Source organism: Coturnix japonica, chromosome 9 (assembly GCF_001577835.2).
Source record: "Coturnix japonica isolate 7356 chromosome 9, Coturnix japonica 2.1, whole genome shotgun sequence".
In the NCBI taxonomy this organism is placed as follows: domain Eukaryota; kingdom Metazoa; phylum Chordata; class Aves; order Galliformes; family Phasianidae; genus Coturnix; species Coturnix japonica.
Window position 1 is genome coordinate 2062147 of NC_029524.1, and position 21452 is coordinate 2083598.

At 40.6% G+C, this 21452-nt stretch overlaps 2 protein-coding genes across 11 annotated transcripts in view; one reads left to right on the forward strand and one right to left on the reverse strand.

Annotated features, from left to right (window-relative positions):
* Positions 1–21452, reverse strand: part of GIGYF2 (GRB10 interacting GYF protein 2) — a 67660-nt gene that overhangs the window by 26215 nt on the left and 19993 nt on the right. For all 10 annotated transcript variants that reach the window (XM_015871145.2, XM_015871141.2, XM_015871140.2 and 7 more), the window contains 3 exons: positions 20876–20984; positions 17363–17474; positions 16737–16777 (listed from right to left, as the gene is read on the reverse strand). In XM_015871145.2, coding sequence (XP_015726631.1) covers positions 16737–16777; positions 17363–17474; positions 20876–20984 — 262 coding nt within the window. The remainder of the gene's footprint in view (positions 1–16736; positions 16778–17362; positions 17475–20875; positions 20985–21452) is intronic.
* On the forward strand, positions 4055–14455 carry KCNJ13 (potassium inwardly rectifying channel subfamily J member 13). Its single transcript, XM_015871159.2, has 3 exons — positions 4055–4192; positions 9363–9843; positions 10545–14455. Exons 2-3 carry the CDS (start codon positions 9366–9368, stop codon positions 11165–11167), a joined length of 1101 nt encoding a protein of 366 aa, XP_015726645.1. The 5' UTR covers positions 4055–4192; positions 9363–9365; the 3' UTR covers positions 11168–14455.

The following is a 21452-nucleotide window of genomic DNA, read 5'->3' on the forward strand; positions in this document are numbered from 1 at the left end:
AAGAAAAACAGTGTTAATATTACCATCTGAATGCATCTTCTGGAGAGCTGAGGTCAGTGTAAGAGCGAGTTAGAAGCAGCTACGCTCAAGCTTAAGGACCAACCTATCAGAAACTTTGGGTGGTCATTTCTTAACTTATACTACATGATATTTGAAATAAAACAAAATTCTCAGGTACTTAATGAAGAACAATGCTGTCACAAAAGGATTGTGTCTATGTTTTCACAAAAAGCACATGCATTATGTACACTCACATAATGTAACTGTGCTGCTCTAACTGTTCCAATGAGGACCCACCACCACTGGAATAAATGGCGGTACTGGTTTCAGGACTTGTGGGTTGTGTACTTCAGGTACATTTAGCTGTGTAGTACCAGAACTCGCATAAGAACCACCATGATGCTACAGCACTGATACTATTAATTCCCTAATTTCAATTTACTACTGATTATCTGCCGAAAAATTAAAAAAAAAAAAAGCATTCAACTAACAAAGAAAGGTATAGTAAACTTGCCTGCATGTTCTAAAATCCAGAAGTGATAAAATGCAGTGAAGACTGTTTAAGATTTAAGATTGAAAAGAACCCACGTTGCTTCCCAGCCACCTCACAATAGTGACAGCCTTTTCCTTTCTCCAGATCAAAATCTTACACACTGTGTTAGGGAGGGACCATACTGGAAGGGTATATGCAGAACTAAAACCAGAGAACAACACACAAACAAGATGCCCCCAGGTTCCTGTGCTCCAAGTTCATGTGAAACACTTCCCCAGCTGTCAGTAAAATAAGTTTCTAGAGTCATTTTCAAGGCTGCATTGCCTTGACCTAGCAAGTAGATAGGAGGGTCAGAAAACGCCTTCATGCTTAAGACACAGTTCTTCTATCCTAATAGTCACACAACGATCTCAGAACAGTAACTCCAAAATACACATTTTTCTCATTTCCACCTTTTTTTAAGTTTTTAAAACCATTATGTTTTGGGAACTACTTATCCAGTAGAAAACCAGTAAACACAGCAACAGAGCCAAGCCACCTGAAAGCACGAGTACATACACTGAGACCATTGACAGTCTAACCCACGAGAGAACTGCAACTCAACAGACCAGATGAGCCTCAGACCCAGAGGCTCTCGCTGCTGCTTCTAAGACATATGGAGATTAAGAAGAAAAGAAAGAGCTTCATAAGCAGTATTGTGAAGTCTACAATAGCAGTGAATGCCTGTATCCCTGTTTCAGCTAGGTATGCTACAGGCACACCCGATCCAATTCAGGCTGTGCAGTTCACAGCGCTTACAACAGTTGGTTTTGGTCCCAAGAATGGAACTACTTAAGTCAGGTTTTCTATTCCACATGGGCAGGAAACTGCATCCCCATTGCCCACCATAGAATTAGTAACATGTAGCTCCAATGAGGTGACACAACTTGCTGGTGTTTGCCAAGATCAAAAAGAAGGGAGATCCGGAAGCACCACAGCAAGTAATATCCAAGGACAGTAAGGTACGTGTCAAAACAGATCAGGCACTACATGATGCAGAACATTAGGCAGATCAACCAAGGAACCAGCTCTTTACAACGTCTTACATACTGACGCTGCAATAGGCTCCTAGTCCTGAGAACACTCCTTTCAGCTGTAATGACCAATTCAGAGTCAGCACTTGGCAATGTTTTAAGAAGCAAAAAACAAAAATGCAGTCTATGGTTTTGCCTGGGACTAATTGACTGGACTTCCTGAAGAGAAGGAGCAGGAAAAAAGGGCACCTCTGTTCAAGTCTGTCACAAAGCCAGCAACGGTGTTTACAGCAAACTTCAGATAGAGCCCACTGGTATTCAGCCAAAAAAGCCTACAGCTGCACAACATGGAGCTGAAGAAAGACTTAACTGCAAAGGGCAAGACTGGGATTCTGGGACATGGCTCCATGGCAACATGTTCACGTAGAGAACTTAACTACTGCCCCTGCAAACAGTGCTGCTTGCTGCCCGGCCACGTTTCCTATGACATGCTCAGTGCATGGAGGAAATAAGCACAAATAGCAAGACTGACAGCAACACCGCCTGCTCTGAACAGGGGGAAACCTAGGGGGGTCCAAGTGCCTTCATTTGTTCTATTCTTTCTGCTGCAAACTACATATTTCCACACAGCGAGGACAAAAAGAAAACCCTTCTCAGCAAGTGTTTATAATGGCATTCAAATAACTTTGCCTACACAAGTAATCCTGCAGCTCATTTTACAGAAGAATAGAACAAGTGGCCTTAAGGTAACTTTCCCAAATAAATGCCACCTCCTCATTGGGACAGCATTTACCTATGGAACACACAGAGAAGTGACTCATCTACAGACAGAGGCAGTGATGGAAATCCGAAGTTGTGGTGACATTTTCTACCTCTCCATTCTCTCTCCCTTCATAAATTCTCAGTCCTGATTGCCACCCTCAAGGATGCTATTAAACATTACTACGTTCTTCACTAAACATACGGCTGCCCACCAGCACGAGCAAGTCACTAACTGCACATATAAGAACAACAGTTTCATTCCATAGGACACACCTGGAAATCAGACAGCATAGCTATTTCATCTGCTGTACAATCATGTTGTGTTTCCAAGTCATTCAGCCAAATCAGATTAGAAAACATGTGACTGGACACCATGAGTTTTCCACAGGGCAAAATACGTTCTGTAAGAATATGTGCTTCAAGAAAAAAAACACTCATGCCACCCTGTTGTTATTCACCCACTGTTGAATAAAAGGCTGCCTTCAAAGGAGACTTGAATCCACTGGAGTATGTAGGGAAGAGTCAAGGGCAAGTCGTATCACCAACCCCACAGGCTCACCAAGATGGCGGCACTACATTACTTGTGCTGGTTCTGAAGGTCACGCTATGCCTGCCACCATTTTAGGTGCTGTGCCTGAACATGTATTAAAAACGTTCCATGCTAATGAAGCAAAGAATTAACGTCTTGCAATTTAGTGTTGGGAGAATGTTAAAGAGAAGAAAAAAAATGAGGATTTTGTTCTCTAAGCACGAAAGTCTACATTAATAATTTTCCCAGCAGGCCTTCAGTAGTTTTAGTGCAAACAACTGCAGCCTTTGTTTCTCAGATCCTCTTACATATGACGTTCGATGAAAGCCCTCAGATCAGCAGCTCATAAAGGGGAAACAAGCGAGAAATACAACTGCATTACAAAGTTGTCCTCAGAGTTCAGTTCGGTAGTGAAGCATGATGGCTGCTCTGTGCATTCCTTCAGCTTGAAGCTCTTCCTTACAAGAACTCTCCTAATTTGCTTTGGTTTGTTAAGCAAGAGAGAGAACACACCTAACTGAAAATGTTTTCACTTTCTGCATACAACCAGTTTCACTGCATCTTTACAAGCAACAACTTACCCAGTCTGCACTGTTTCATTCCCAGGCTCTGGCAAAATCCTGTTAGTAATTTCATGTTTTCACAAAGCAGCCAACAGATTTACATCTTCTGACTAGAATTAAGCTACGGCTGAGCAGGGACCACAGGCTACACTACCAGCTGTAGCCCACACTCCTTTAGTAGAGGCACTCGGGAGGCCAGGACCTAATGAGGAGAAGCAGCAGCAGCACTAGAGAAGCACCATAAAGACAAGATTCCCCTTACTACCTCACCAAACAGTAGCTGCACGCATTAGAAGGAAAGTATCAGAGAACCACTTGTTTCTCAGCAGCAATCTCAGAGCTTTTTCCACTCAGTTTTTCCAGAGGAATTTTGGCCTTTTGAACTTGCAAGTAAAACTTTAAGTAAGATTAAACAAATCTAAATATATTCTTGATGAAGGAGGGGAGGGGAAAACACACCCCTTCCCCAAGTAGGCATTTGAGGATTTCTCCTTGCATGCTAAGGGTTTGTGTTGGGTAAAGGAAAATGCTCCTAACAAACCAGCATTCTTTTCCACATGATCAGAGCTAACCAGCCCCCCTGCAGGCAAAGTGACCAATCGAATCAGCTTCAGATGAAAGCCAGCCCCCCTGCACTATAAACACAAGAACAAGGCATACAAACCTATTTTTTTTTTAATTCTTTTTTTTTTTTTTTTTTTTTGTAAAGGAGATCTCTACCAATCACTTGTGGGAAGCTTCTTGCCAGTGCTGGGACCACCACACAAGTGGTCCCTTCTCTAGAGCCCAGGTACAGTCCTTTGCCGCATACAAGCAAATCCTTCAAAGACTGGTAAGTACCCTAAACAATTTCTCTTATTGTATATTTAGCAATTATTCTGTCATTCTGTAATGAAAGAAAATGAAGTTGTTTCTCAGGGCACAAATTTTTATTTCTAAAGCTTGTCAAGTTCAGTATTGCCTTAAAAGCTTCTGCCTCCCTCTGCTGAAGAAGAAAAAGCTCTCAAATGACCTCAATCATAACAGCACACAGAGCAAAATCCAAAGCCATCATACAATGTTCTTGAAGAAAGCTTTCAAGATCAACACTTTGGGAAAGACTTTGCAATGCTCTGGAAACAAGGGAGCATAGCAAGTCTACCACCAGTCTAACCGGGTGTTACACACACAAGTACTTAGAGAAAATCTTCCTCACCTCTTCTTTCATCAATCAACTCAGCATTTCACTTCAATTCCACCAAAAACGTCAGAAATTAGCTCTGTTTGTTCAGAGCCACTTTTATCATTGGTAATTTATTGTCTTGTCTTCACTCCCTTTTAATCAATGCATTCTGATCTATTACTTACGGACGCCCCGCTGTGAGCTAGCACTATTGACTTAGGAACCCATTAATGAACTTCAAGTCTCAACTGCCACAGCCTAGAAAGCTATCGGTCATACTAGACAAGCTTTTGGGAAGACTGTATCACATAGTGCAGGACTGCTCTTCAAAAACACCAAGATCTTCAAGAATCAAGTCTCTAACAAGTCATTCTTCTGTGCTGTAATAAGATATACTCTACTCTACCCCATTTCATCTTCTCCCTCCCCTTTCCTACAGTGCACTCTGTAATAAACAGTCACTGAAGGTTGAAAGCAAAGCTCTGGTATCTTGTTTTGTCACAATTTTCACAGCACTTGGGCTCAAAGGAAGTTCTTGTCTTCACAGCATTTCTTTTTGTTTGTGTCAAGTCTTGAAAACTTACCTTAATTCTGCAGACTAGTTACTTGTCACCAACTTCTATTCACCTAAGTGAGGTGAATTAACTGAAATGAGCAAACATGCTTGAAATTCTAACTATCCTACTATCCTGTAGCATAAGCTTTCAACTAAGGCAGTTACAATACCGACTGAATTATCTACATTTCTAAGACCAGCCCCAGTGCAGCTTTTATGACCCAGTGAAGTCATCAGATCTGGAAAAATGTTTGTTTCCTAGGGTTAATATCAAAGCATCAAGGATCATCATCCCATGGCAAAACAGCAATATTGAGATTTTAACAGCATACTGAATTCTGAAGTGTAAGGTTACCTGAACTCAGGTTCATTAAAAAGCAGGCATGACGCCATCACTTGGGTTCCAATTAATCCTCAAGTTCTGTTACAGCTGTAAGCACTTTTTGCAGTACTCTCTGGAAACAGCAAGTCCTCTCTGACTGCCTCACTGTTGCAATAAAGGGGCACACTATAAACCGACTCAAATCCCTCCTAAGATCAACTGGAATAGATTTTAAGAGTAGAAGTTGGGCAGGTATGGCAGCACTGTAAAGTCTCTATGGATCAAACCTCCACAAAACAGCATTCAGGCTCTGGAAAGGGTTGCAGGTGCACTAACTTACCAAACCAAAAGCAGACCGGAGTGTCATTATCAGTTCCTTCAATTGGGAAGACAAACAAAAACATGAAGACTGCAAATAAGTCCCCACCCACTCATGGATGCCTTAAAAGATGGAGGAAAGCACTGCAGTGGTGCAGAGTACAACACTACTTCAAAGAGCTGTCACAACACGACAAAGCAAACATCTGAGTAACAAAGCAAAGTGTGGGAAGGTATGTGTGTTGGATCATGAATTTCAGAAACGCGAGCAGTATTCTGTAAGGTCAAGTTTTTATTACACATGCCATTAGCAAGTCAGGTCAGTTTAGAACCTGTCCAGCCACTAATAAAAGTTAAACTATGGTACTCACCCTACCGTGGCTTGTCTGACAAGATTGTAAGAAAGAAAGAAGTCAGAATGAGGGACAAAGACAGTAAAGAAAGAGGTTTAAAAAAAACTAAAAAGAATCACCAAAAACATTGGAGTTAGTGATAACCACTGAATTTTCAATAGACTGGAAACAGGAAGGATTAGAAACAGTGAATGGAAATTAAAGATTGGCCAGCAAGCAAAGAGAGGCTTAAGACAGTATCAGCTGACAGCTTCTGTCTTTCTAGTCAGGGGTTATCAGCTGGCAGGAGAAACCGCCCAAAGCTAGTTTCACAAGCAGGAAAAACAAAACCAGACAAAAAGCATATCATAAAGGTTAAAAGATGACATTAGAGAAACCTGGTCTAGGAACCAAATCCATTTCAGCACTGGAGACCTGTTATCCAACAAAACACAAAAGTCAAGGTTGCACATCTTCTCTAAAACTTACTCTGAAACTAGGATTGATATGGGGATATCAAGGACCACACTGCACAGGATCAGGTTAGATGGTCTAAAATGTACTTTACCATTTTATTAGTTAATTACTAACTGGGAGATGAAATTTAAGTTTTTGACTACATTGGGCAAGGAAATAAGTACAGAGAAGACAATTCAAATTTGAAGTCACGCTTACTCAAGTTGACTCTGTTTTTGAGAAATTCAGTAGCCTGATCCTCTAACCTGAGCAAATTACTTCCCACATGACAGTTCACCTTTTATACTAAAATAGCTGCATTGCTCTTGAAGCTTATTTGCAATTTCTTTGCCATCATTCCCTCCCCACGAAGTTTAGATTTGTGGCCAAAGCTTCCAGTGCTACATTACCTGCTGCCATCTACTCAGCTGGGTAATGTTTTAAAACAGTGCTAGAGAAGAAAGATCAGAAGCCTCTACCAAATGAGATCAGGACAGTTACATGGTGAACCACACAGGTAATTTCCCTGCTGTAAGTCTCAAGGAACACCAAGAAAGGACCAAGAAATGCACTGCTGGAGGTTAACAGAGGTTCTCTTTGCCAAGTATCCTTGAGATGTCTGTAATAGCTCTTCTTCCACTGAATACATTCTAAACAACCAAATGATGAAGACTGACTGGATTTTTTCAGAGCTTTGCCTGAACATTAAGTCATTAACCACGACCCTAGAAAGCTCCTTATTAAGGAAACTGAGACCCAACTATACTAACAGCATTTTGCTCAGGGTAGTCTGCTGCTTAATCTAGATGCAAGGAAGGTCTGAAACAGAGACAAAAAAACATATAAACTATGTTTTCTTTTCCTTATTGTGCTTATTAACACCAATGAGGATTGTCACCAACCAGTTAGTAAAAGATGCACATTTTCCCAGCATGTTTTTCAGGCCCAAATAACGTTGAGATTATAAAGCAGATGCTGCTCTCCATTATACCATAAGAATTTTGCAGCACTTTTTTTTTCCTTCAAGAATACAGGATGTTACACCTAGAGGCATGTTGTTCTGAAGGTGTTCTCCATTCAAACAATTACAGAACTGCAGAGGTTGGAAGGAACTTTAACCACATCTGGAGTATGGCATCCAGTTCTGGGCTCCCCAGTTCAAGACAGGGAAATCCTAGAGAGTCCAGTGGAGAGAAACAAAGATGATTAGGGGCCTGGAGTATTTTTATTACAAGGAAAGGCTGAGAGTCCTGGGGCTGTCCAGCCTGGAGAAAATCATGAGGGCACCTTATCAAGTCTTATAAATGTCTAATAAGGAAGAGACAACTGGATGAGGCCAGGCTCTTTTCAGCCAGAGCTTCTTTAACATGAGGTTAACAAAGCACTGGCACAGACTGCCCAGTGAGATGGTAAAGCTTCCTTCTCTGAAGATAATCAAAAACCATACCGGATGCTCTCCAGTGCAACCTACTGTAGGGAACCAACTTTAGTAGGGGGCTCCTGAGGTCCCTCACAACCACTGCAACTATGTGATTATCAAGAGCAAGGAAACAGTCATGAAAACTACTGGTTCTCAGGATCAGAGATCATAAGACGTTTTATCAATTCAGTACAGATTTTAGGATCCTTAAATCCAGTGTGTTATAACATAAAACTAAGATGGCTTTCTTGGTCACAGATGGACTCCAGTTCCTTTAACTTGTGCATACACTTGTTTTACGTGTTGATATATTCAGAAAAAGGGGGAATAAACTGATGAGAAACTGACAAAACTGATGAAACATACCACGTATAATTACGGCTTACAGAATGTATGCATATTTGGAAAATCCTCCTGCTACAAAAATGCATCCTCTGCAGCTATTTGTAAACATATCATAAATATTATTTTAAATTATCTGTTACATTAATTGTTCCGGGTGAACTTTAAATATTCAATATCTATCAAGTTTAGGATTTGGGTGGTCAACATCTTCTGAAAGCCACTCGGCATTCCTGATGATTTTGTTAAAGTTTTGATGTTAAAGTCTGACATACGTCCATTTTGCTTCCCACACCCCACAGTCCTACCCTCATCCCGATTCCCACACACTTGCTGTCCTATTTTCTAATAAGAAATTCACCAATAAAAATACATTGCTCAGACAGACTGAACTACAAGTGACGTATCACTGTCTATTTCAAGTACTGCTTTCCTGCCCTCTTTTCTATCCTATGCTTACATAAGTGAACTCAGACTCAGAAACAGCGATGCCTTGAACACTCTTAACTGCTTAGCTAGACAGAACAGCAATCATTTCCTGAGCTAGGAAAGCCTAAAAGAACAGCTATTTTGGTAGAAGTGAGGTAAACTACTGCATCCCCCTAAAATGCATAATCAAGTTACAAAAATAACATGTAGTAGTGTTGTTAATAGTGGTACTGTTAATAGTATTCATAATAGTATAGGTGATTATACTAACAGTTACAAAACTAAACTGATATAAGACAATTAATTTTCAGATACACTTTGCTAATCCCCTTCCCCCAAACACACACACGCTTACAAAGACTTAAAACACGTGATAAATATAAATTCAGACAAGTAAAGTATACAATTACATACAGTGACTAAGCAGGGAAAATGTGAGAAATGGTTACATTTTTAAACTTAATCTATTTTAGCTAAGTATTACCACAAATAGTGGTAAATTCCACCCCAGGCTCCTGACTTAATCTTCTCTGGATTGCAATGTATAAGCCCTCCTTTGTTGGCTGCAGTATTTCAACCCCTGCTGATGTGTCAAAAACTGTGAACATTAGGCAAAACACAAATATGCTGTACTGCAGACTATTTTCCTCTTTTGTCTTTTCCAGAACATGAGAACAGATACGATAGAGAGCAATAACACCAAATCCAGCACTCCCCTCCTAACCCAAAGATACCTGAGAATGGTCACAAAGGATGGACACAGCACATTCCAGATGGATGGTGCACAAGGACAAGGCCTGGCATACCTCCGAGATGCGTGGGGAATACTAATGGACATGCGCTGGAGATGGATGATGCTTGTCTTTTCCGCTTCCTTTGTCATTCACTGGCTAGTTTTTGCAGTGCTTTGGTACGTGCTGGCTGAGATGAATGGGGACCTGGAGCTGGACCACGATTCTCCACCTGACAACCACACTATTTGTGTCAAGTATATCACCAGTTTTACAGCTGCATTCTCCTTCTCGCTGGAGACACAACTCACCATTGGCTATGGTACTATGTTCCCAAGCGGGGACTGCCCCAGTGCTATTGCCCTGCTTGCAATACAGATGGTGCTGGGGCTCATGCTGGAGGCCTTCATCACAGGTAATCTCTCATATTTACACCTGTTGTATCTCAAGATCTATGCCATTTAAGTCAGAAATAAGTAATATCTGAGAGAAAGATAAGTTCAGGTACTAAAGGGATGACAAGATCTCAGCTATGTAATAATAAACTAGTGTTAGGAAGCATCAAGATCTGCATTAGAAAGTTCTGCTATTCACTGGTTGATACTTGTGGTAGTACCCAACTTACCTCTATCAATCACTTAATTTTTTATACCATGATCTACTTCTCAATGGAAAGAATCTTTTCAACGGGATTAATATTTATAAAGCCAATTTAACAGTTGTACACTTGTCTAGGTGGAGATTTTTATTCATCTTCAGGTCAGTGCTTATGCATTCCTCAGTACTTAACATAATGGAAATTTCTACGATGCTGAAGTTATTCACAGATACTTTAAGTTCTTTAAAGTGCTTCTCAGGTTTAAGTTATGTCACCAGACTTTAAGTATTCAATTTATTGCATACTAAGCAATTTATAACTTACCAAGCAGTAGCCTATCAGGATCACATACTATTGCTAATTACAGTATATAGGTGTACTAAGTGGGCAGCTTTGCAGTTTTGAAAAGGACCTCGTACAGTTTCTATTCCTTTGGACTGCTTTATGTAGCTTGGAGACTGCAGGGAAACAGCCCAGGCACAACCCTCACTTTCAGTACCTTCTTTCCCATGACACAGGTGCTTTTGTGGCGAAGATCGCCCGACCAAAGAACCGTGCATTCTCCATCCGCTTCACCCGCTCTGCCGTGGTGACACACACAGAGGGGAAGCCATACCTCATGTTTCAGGTGGCCAACACACGTGCCAGCCCACTCACCAGCGTCCAGATTTCTGCTATTCTTTACCAAGAACAGGAGAATGGTCAGCTGCACCAGACCAGTATCGACTTCCACCTAGACAGCGTTACTTTGGATGAGTGTCCTTTTTTCACCTTCCCACTGACCTACTACCACTCAATCATCCCATCCAGCCCACTGGCCGCTCTCCTCCAAAGAGAGGCTGCTCGCCACTTTGAGCTGGTCGTCTTTCTGTCAGCGGTGCAGGAAGGGACAGGAGAAATGTGTCAGCGGAGGACATCCTATCTCCCCTCAGAGATCATGCTGTACCATCGCTTTGCCCCTGTGCTGGCCCGCAGTGCCAAAGGTGAATATCAGATCAAGATGGAGAATTTTGACAAGACAATTCCTGAGCTCCCAGCTGCAGCCGATTCAATGAATCCAAGGAGGACTGCCAAGGAGATCCGCATCAACGGACAGCACGTCGACAGCTTCCAGCTCTCTGAGACTGGCCTCACAGAATAGATGGAACAGACTTTGAACTTTGTGCTTTTTTTTTTAATTATTATTAAACTTTGAGGTCACATCGACAACCTTCCTTCCTTGCCTGCCCTGCAATCTTCTAACGATCTCTCCTGTTTTCCTCCTTCTGATCACACAGTATGCAAAGCAAAGAGGAGTTGCACGCCCATGTAAACTTGGGAGAGGCTGGATTGACCGTGTAGGACAAAGGCAGGTACAAGACTCACTGCTTCTGGGAAATCAGAAAAGCTACCTGCTGAAGTCACTAGATTGTGATTAAAGTTGTGTGACTCTGAAAGGAGAGACTTCCAAAGCTGACCAAAATCCCAATTAACCATCTCAGCCTGTGACAAAATTGGACAGCAAAAACACAAGAGAAAAATCTCACGCTAAACCAATATGGAGTCACTCAGTCAATACATCAGTCCACAGATAAGAAATTCAGTTGATTCAAGACCCTGATTTTTCTGTTATTTTCACTCTTTGAGATACTTGGTTATATCTGATTTCAGAGGGATGAACTTACTCCTAGGAAGTATTGCCAACCTCTCGCAGCAGTGAGAAGTACCCCTGCTGTGCTTGCTTATTAAGCAGAATTGTAAATACTATCTGTAGTTTTTTGTTCCATCAGATATGAGGACAACTCATCTCCTCATCAGTCTACGAAGACATTATCAAAAGATCTTGATGCATATGCCAAATGCTGACTGGAAATTTTCTTGTATTTGGAAACACCAAATAAATTATTCAGCAGTGGAAAGCAGACCATACTAAATGAACATCCTTGCAAAAAAGCACATCCAATACATTTCATGTGTCCTCAGCTTTGTGCTGCTTCTCAAGTAAGTCTGACCCTGGAGGACACACTGCATCCACATGAGAAGTATAACTGCACCCACTTGTATTTTATGCTTCTTAACATCAATATTTGCCTTTACATACAGCACGAAAATACTTACAAAGACACCTGAATCAATTTTAAAATAAAAAAATTAAACTACACAGGACTTCTGTATTTAAAGTGCCTCCTGAGTATATTGCAAGTAAGACTTAAACCTAAAGCTCCTAAATAATTTAAAAAGCTAGAGAATAAATCAAACAAGTGATAATTATTTACAAGCTCTTAACAAAAACAATGTCTATTATGTATCCATCCTTGAGAAGTCAAGAATCAAAAGAAAGAGTTAATTTCTCAAAAGTAAAAGACTTCCCACAAACAAAGATGGTCTAACTAGCTTTCATGTACAGGAGCACAATACTCGACAAAACACACTTCCCTTTAACTTTGCTCAGCAGCAGGAATAAAGGGACGAGAGATCATTAACCAAACTCTTGAGCCTCAAAATCAAACTGTGTTCACAACTAGGAGGAGCTGAGCAATTCAGCTCATTTCCAACTTGTCTAAGCACTGCCTGTCCACATTACAGATCTCAACTGGATTTGGTTTTGTTTTAGATTTTCTCAAAATCTTTCATGGAATTTAATTTCACCTAAAAGCATTAATGAACATTGTGAAGCTTGCAGAGCAATGCTATTAAATTACACAGCCTCTGAACCCTGTTTTTCCCAGTTGTTGACCCATACACAGTTTAAAGATCCCTCCTTAATCTTCCCATCAGTACCAATGATTCCCTGTTATTTCCTTCTATGATGTTATTTCACACCTTCTATCCCAATGCAGTATATTGAGAAAATTCTGACAAATTAAGAACCAGTGCGAGAGCAAGAGAATGAATTTGTGTCAAGTCTGAAATAACCAAGAGCAGTGCTTTGTATGAAGTACTGCATTTTCTCTCTTACATACTCCAATCTCAGAGAAATTACTGTAAAATTCATACGTACAATCCCAACAAGGTGGGAACTTCAATCACATTTTTTGTAGCCCAAGCTACAAAAAGCTACTTCTAATTTCAATTAACATCTAATCTAAGTGTTGGTTGCTTAGTCCAATTTCTAAATTGACTTGAGACCTTCTTTTAAAGGTTTCTTCTTTTTAAAATCATTTCATTTTCATAGATGTGGTTTAAAAGGGGGTAGAGCAGCAAGTATAAAGAAAGAGTCTTTTCCGCACACCCTAGATGCTGTCTGCTAATACACAACTGCAGAACACTGCTGAAGCAAACGAGACATACAAACAACTGCATAGTTATGTATGTCAGAACAGTGCAGAACAAAAGGTAGGGAGAACATCCATATCACTTTCACTGTTCTGCAGAACTGGTGAACCATGGAGTCTCATGAGGCACTGGAAACAGGCCATGGTGCAAATCAGAAGCCTAGAAAAAAAACTGCTTGTAAGCATGGATGCAAAAATGCATTCTAGGCTTTCTGTAATGTTGCAAAAGCAAATGTGATGAACCTTCTTTGGATATACCTATACTGGTGAGGTAGGGAAGAAAAACAAGCCAGAAAAAGGAAAGAAATTCAACACCCTCATTACATTCACAGGCACAGACTCTACGTTCAAGTCTTCTTAACTTAATCAATAAACACACATTATATGGAACTGAACGAGATTCCACAACTGACTTTCTAAATGTCTTGTTTCATCTACAATTATTTTGTACCAATGTGTAATTGCTGATAACTACTCAAATCCCCGGGGTTACTAAGCTGGCATTACTCAAGAGGTTGCACAGAAAATTAAGCAGCTTTCTTGCAACTCCAACATAGCTGTGATCTAGAAAACAACTTGCTCATTTTCTTTGCTAATGGCCTCAGCCTTCCAGAGGCAATTTGCTGTCTCAAAGTCTGCTGAAACTTAGACAGTTTGCAAGAGAAACTCACAAATACTTCGAGCATCTTAATTTGTAAACTGACACTGTTTACACCGAGCATCAGCTAAATGAGAACTTGCAAACATATGAGTGCAAAACCCCTTTGAAGAACCCTAAATTCCTCAATATTTGAGAAGCATTTCTCTACTGAATTCTCCCCTTTTTATCTCATGATTTTTAATAGAAAGGTTCTTGCCTTGTCACCCATCAGAAAAGCTTCCTCTCATCCTGTATTAGTATTGTAATATGATCGCCCTGAACAAAGCAAACAAGTTGACTGAACTACACAATTTGAGGCTGATTTCAGGTCCTTTCCAAACCAATGGAAAATTGAAGCACTGTAAAATTAAAGAATAAAATCCTAAACTTGGAATTTTAAGCAGAACAACAGAAATCAACAGGTATATCTGCTAGAGCACATTAGCCCTACATTATGAACTGCATGTCAATTCACTCCATCTTCCTGCTTTCACTGCTATGTAAATGATACTCCTAGTGTTTGGCATTAACGAGGGCTGTGTTTTGGTACATCTGTATCCTTTCTTGATACTTTAAGTATTTTGTCATTCAAAAGCATGTACACAGTACTAACTACTTATTTATTAATCAAGGCTTGAATCAAAACAGATCAGCACCTTCCACACATTCCATCTTACTTCTTTCCTCTTTACCTTCAGGAAAATGATGTTCCACTTACAGGGCGATTAATCTCAAACAGAGGAATATAACAGACATGAATGGCTGATTATTTTACGTTAAGACATCACAAGGATTCTACGTCTTTTGTCTCTATTACCTTGTGCTACAGAGGTTTTGGTCAAGTAAGATTAAACTAAAAGAGTAATACAGCAAGAGACTTAGAGGAGGAGCAACCAGGTATTATGTGAAGTTTAACAAATGGAAAGAAAGCATCTTAACCTCTACAGTGAACCAGCACTTTAAGAAAGCACAAGGGGACACAAACTTTCCAAAAATCAATCCCATTCTGAAATCCTGATGACTGACAGTTATTACACACAAGACATGCTGGAGCAAGTGCAGCATTAATATCTACGTTCAGGTCCAAGCCAGCTTCTGTAACATCTCGCACAAATTAAGTTCACAAATTCTATTCTGAGATGCATCTCATCCTAAAGTGACTGGCAATATTTTCTTCAGCCTTACCCAGAAACACGGCACAACATTCAGTCAGGATCTTGCAGTGCTTTATTTCATAAGAGGAAGGGTAAGGGGCTAAATAAATAAATAACCAATGATGGTAGATCAATGCTGTTCTTGCGGTTGCCAACATTAATTTATATTTTGTGTTTTTTATTTTTGCAGTCCTGAAACTTCAGCAGCGCTTTTTCACATTCCCCAAAGGTCTCTTACTATAAGCAGACACTCCAAGACAAACTTTCTCCACTGGAGATATAAAGAGGGGCAATCTCAGAGAAATTCCAAGTTATTTTCAGAACTAAGAGCTCTCAAAGAAAAGAGAGGATGAGGAAAATTAGCTCCATTGCAGTTAATCACTTTTCATCTTAAAAACAAAACAAATATACAGTATTCTTTAAGATATAGGAAAAAGAAACAAGATGTACATGGAGAGAGAATTCAGAAGGCCTTGAAAGAAAACATGGTAGTAAGACTCCTAAAAGCATGGGCCTCCATGGTAATCTGGATTACTGAGATAGAAACTTATACTACTCTCTCTCTCTCAAAAAAAAAAATAGAAATAAAAATATTGACTGCTGTTTAGGCATTAATACACATTCCTATCAACCTCCAATTGCAATCAAATCTCATCTGGGAATTTTGCTGGTCCTTAAACCCAACCCGCAGCCCTATTTTCTGACTAGGCTCTTCCAACACATTCACTGTGGAGTGTGTTTAGCCAGTACTCCTTCAAAGTCTATTGAAGCGTCTAATAAAAGCTTGCTGACAGTCCTGCCAAGAAGTCCCACTAAACAGCTGTAGTACAGGCACGTGGAAACATGCCACAGAGAAAGGGCAAGGTCACATCAGGGAACAACCAGCGCACAACCCCATGAACAGCACACGTTGCTCACATAGGAGAACCTTCCTTCTCACCACTCACACAAAGCAGATGCTACCAAAAATGTGTATTTTCCACTTCCTTGATAACAACACACTCCAACTCAGATTCAGGTGAATAATCAAAGAGATACACTGGGTCAAAATTAATGATTTTCCCGAACATAGCCAATGTGGACCATTTCAGGAATATAACAGGGAACGTGGCAGGTACAAATACTGGTATACTCTTTCAGCTGTACTGGGAGAGAGAAGGAAGGAGGTAAATTCAATGAACAGAAGATCTCTACAAGGACTTAAACTAGTTGGACAGACGTCCATTCCATTTACCATGGGAACCTCAACACTTTGCCATTAGGATCTACTCCACACAAGCGAGCATTCAAGAAAAACGGAACAGTTGACATGGTCCAGAAGTTCTAGATACCAAAACAATATATGCCAGGAATGTTTAAAAGCTGCATTTAAATGACAAATTCCACAGAGTACCCACAGAGCTTATCAGTGAAGCCTCTTCTCAGATGCACAGGAGTTTTTTTCAAACTGCAGACAACATACACTCATCAAATAAATAAAATCTACTTGGGGCAGAAACAATGCTGAAAATACATTCAGAGTAAAGCAGCACAGTACCACAAAACCTTCTGTTAACAAATGGGAAGCAGGTAAGAAAGCTTTCAGAACATTTAAGCCACTTCCCCAAAACACATCCTTGCTCTTCCCTCCCATCTTCTTCCCATACAGTAACAAAACCATACCTGGATCTTTTCGCCCTGGTTTTTCAAAGCGTCTGTCTCCCCTAGAAAGGCAGAATAAAAGTTTTAAATAAGGTTTTAGAACTAGTCCATTCATTTCAGGTAAGAGGGGTTCTTGTTTACTTTGGCTTGGCATTGGGTTATTTAGATTTTGTTTAGCTATCGTATGTCTTTAAATGAGACCTTGACGGACAGGATTTTTATGGGCCCAAATGATAACTGAAATTAGCAGGAATGCCAACATACACGTATCCTTTGGCAACTAAGCAAGTTTTTAAGCGTGGCCCTAAACCCTATCAGTGCAATAACATCAAGACTAAAAGGTAAAGTGAATCCTTCAAAAATCCATATCTTTTTCCACAAGTTACTGATTTCCATCTTAGTGCCCATCATTTATGTTCTCTTTGAGTAGTTCCTTCCTCCTAGGAATTTGTCAGAGAAATACTTTGCTTAAGTACTCCTCCAGTTGCTACCAAGCTTCTAGAAAAACAATTACTGGATTCACCCTAGGAATTCAGAGGTTCCACTCACAGGTACACCTAAGCATATTTTTATGAAGTCAAAAGGCAAAAAATAGAAGCTGAGCAGATGCAAATAGAGAACTTGAAAGTGCTGGAGTTTTCTGTTACCTTTCCTCCCAGCTCTGTGATCTGTGCATTTCCCTGCCCCCTCCTCGCCCAAATCCACCCTCCACTTCATCAAAACTTCTTTGGTAGAAACCGCTTTCTCCTCGGCCTCTGCCTGAAAAGACAAAAAACACAAATGTTTGAATAAATAATAATAGAAGCTTCATCAGGTAGGTTGCCCTTTCCAATCGTCCCTTGCATTCTTAAGCACCAGCACAAACAAAAAAAAGATCAAAATCTTAGAAGTCTCATACAAAAACTCTTATCAAAGCAGCGTAAGATCAGACAGAACAGGCAAACAACTCTGCAGTCAGTGCTGCACAGAAAAACACAAAACATACATACCCAAGAGAAACTACCAAACAAGGATGCATCGCTCCCAACATCCACGCAATACATGTGCACTTCACACACATAAAAATCAGCTTGCTCTTAACAGCAGCATTCATTGTGAGGGTACCACACTGTAGTTGCACTTATCACTCCTGCTGTCAAGGTTAAAAAAAAAACCCAAGAGCAACAGTAGGAAAAGAATCACAAGATGGGTACAAGGCAAGACAACATCTTGTTACTTCTAAACTATCATCTCCTCCTGTGTCTACCAAGTATCAAGCTTCAAAGTCAGAAAGTGAAGCATCTGGAAGCATGCCTTCAGAGTTTGTGTGGGGCAAAATAACACAATGTAAACAACACCTGCTGTCCCCAGAGGTTCAAGGTAACTTCCAGCACTGGAGAGATAACTGACCTGTCTAAATCAGCATAGCTGAGCTACATTCATGCAGGTGGAGGCAAAGGAGCTGACTGAGCAGTCAAGGCAAGAGAACAATTAGCAATGCCCATACAAAAAACATAAATACCAACATTAAGGGAGTTCTGATACAAGACTGACAAAAGGTAAGTGCAAAGCTAAGCTGCAAATACAAGGAGTAGTAAAAATACGGTAACACACATAGCAGCACAATATCAATGCATTATGGCCCCCTAAAATCCTGCAGTTCTTCAAAACCCAGGAAATTAAGCATCTCATACAATGACATCTTTGCCCAGTTTCTTCTGTGCAGGAAACCTTTCTTCCTCCCTCTTGTATAAGCTGATAAAATGAGAACAGCTCACAAGAGAAAGCCACAGGCTGTCAGAGCCAATGCAGACTTGCCTCGTGTCTGTGAGGTACTGGAAGTGAAAAGATGCATGCTCTTGCCCTGCAAAATCAGATGTCCTCTACCGTTTGTATAGTGAAGGACAGCAGTATCTGTGCTTGCAGCACATGGAAGTCCAAATGCACACTGGTTATCAGTAACATACAGCTTGCAGAGCTAGCAATACAGAGGTGTCATTGGCAATAGAAGGAAAACACCTTGTATACGGGGAAGAGCAGAACGAGAGCTCATTTGACAGCAGGATGGCTCACGCCAGCTTTGCGGGTGTGTGAAGCAACAGCTTGTGACACTTCCCCTCTACACACCCCTCCTGCAACGTGGCTCATCAATATTTCAGCTGTGCTCAATTACCAAAACAGTCAGAATTAAAGGATAACCTTGCAAAATAAATCAATAAATCAATCCCAACAAAAGCAACTGATCCCAGCAGTTCACCCTACAGCTGTCTGTGGGGTCAAGCTGTACTTCAGTCCCATTCAAAAAACACCAAGGACAGATTATAAACGGCAAAGGGGGCAGGAGGGGAAAGAGCGCTAATGAGAAGCAAAGTGTTCTTCCTAAACATCTTCACCAAGCAGGGAACAGCTACAAAACAAGGTGTGTGTAGCCCTGCAGCCCATTTCTGGGACTACTTAAATCTCTACTCCTCTGAAGCTCTTATTCATGAACGCTGACATTCCAGTCCAACTGCACAAAGAACAGGCTTAGCTACAGACCGCAGGGAGCTCCAGGAAAACAAGTCAATTAGGAAAAGGTCACGTGCAAGTGCTTGGATTTCTTTAGACGATCCAGCTCCAGAACTGAATTTTGTATTCATGTTCTGACATGAGACACATGCAGTACTGACAATGGCAGTCTCACTCTGCAAATGGCTTTTATGAGCCACACCAATTGGTAATTCATCACATGGTTAAACAGTTTCACAACAAAGCAAGCACCACACAGGGATCTCTTGCATATCAGCCAGACACAATCCTTCTCAATAAAGCACAAGATAACTATGGAGAAGGTATTACCAAGTGCTAGTTGTAGCTTTAAATAGCTGAAGTTGAAGTTAAACTACCCTGGAACTCTTCAAGTGTACCTGTTCCTCCCTTCACCCATCTTTGTCACAGATTCCTTGCAAACAGCACCAGGTAATGTTTGGAACCCAGGCAATTTTGCAAGGCAACAAAGAAAAATGTTTTCCAGCTGTTAGCAGGCAAGTCATTTAATGAACAAACACAGAAATATGTTTTCATTGCAGTTAGACAGAACAACTGCATATAAAGTTTGCTATTTGCAAGCCAAGAGCTACTTTCACAAGTTACTCAACACTAGTGCTAAGGTAAGTCTTTCAAAGCCTCACTGAGACTACTGAGGGCAATCAAAAAACACAATTCACTCTCACTACATAGGATAAGCATTCATTGTTAATGGTAAAGAAATAAAAGAAAGATAAGGAAGTTGGGCAGCTTGATGTTCTAAGGATCTCAAGACCAAAACTAGGGAGCACAATGGTGGCCACACGATCTCAAGTCACCACATTTTAAATAACATTCATTGCATTTGCAGAATTAAGCCTAACTGCATCTAGAGAGAAACAGCTAGAAGGTATTCCAAGGGAGAGCTACCATGGATGGCAGCAATGCGAGACACACATCTCAGGCACACAGCAAAAAGAAAAGCAGCACTTTTCAAATGTAACAGAAACATAAAGCACACATCAGTTTCCAGTGTCATGGATACAACCCACCACATTCACATATAAACAGAGTAATGCTCACATCAGCACACATACTGAAAGGGAACCACTAGAAGGAGTTCAGGATTTAACACTGGTTTGAACCTAGTGGCAATGCTTGGTCAGCCAGGCCAAGACACCAACTAGAGATGCACTAGAAATATCTCCCAAAACAAACTGGATTTAATCTTTCATTATCTCCTTGTGCTTCTTCTTGCCATATAAATAGATAAAACATGACTATTCAGAACACTGAATGCCACCTACAACCTTAATGTTTTACCTAGACTCATGGATTCTTCTCTCCTTCCCCACAGATCAGCTTCATACTCTTACAGTTACCTTTAACAGTTCTGAATGAATTCCCTGTCCATATTTAAAGCTACCTTTCTTTTTGCTTTCCATACCCAATCAGACAAAGATACAAAAAAGGCACCAGAAATGCATCAGGAGAGCATGCAGAACTATCACAGAGAATCCAATCTTCATTCTTTGAAGCCTTTCCTGTAAGATGTTGTTAAAGCCTTCAGGGAAAATAAACCAATCAGGAGAAACTATTACCGAGTTTCATCTAACATCAATCAGAAGCGTTAACCTGGATGAGCTGCACTACAGGACACCCCTCTAACAGCTCACCTCGACCTCTGGAGGAACTTCGACCTCGAGGAGCCCCTACCACCGTTCCTCCTCCACGTCCCGTCAACCGCAGGACAGCGGCACTGTTTACAGACATCGAGAAATTTCTCTGTCAGGAAGAAGAGAGGCAAGGTGAGATTTGGTTACAAACACTTCCCGTTTCACAATTATAGCCCAATACCAGTTCTGCTTTCCTTGCATTCATCACAAACGCTACAACAGACTAACAATGACAAGTAAAAGGGCTCCTTGGAAACATTAACACATTGCTCTAGAGGTCCATAAGAGCATCTTCACCAACACCATTGCTCCAAGGTTACTTACCTGACACCTCCATGCTCTAAAGTGAGCATCTACTTCTTTATTAGATTGTTAGGCTAATTAGAACACCAGCAGCTTTAAACACTGCCATTTGGTTGCAAAAAGTGATTGATACTTGACATCATTGACTAGGAACAATTCTAAACCCATTTGCAACAACATACAGAAGTATGATCTGAACACAATTGTATGCACTGCCTTTACTGACCTTTGAAAGACATAAATACTCTTTTCTCTAAACGTATCATAGTAGTAA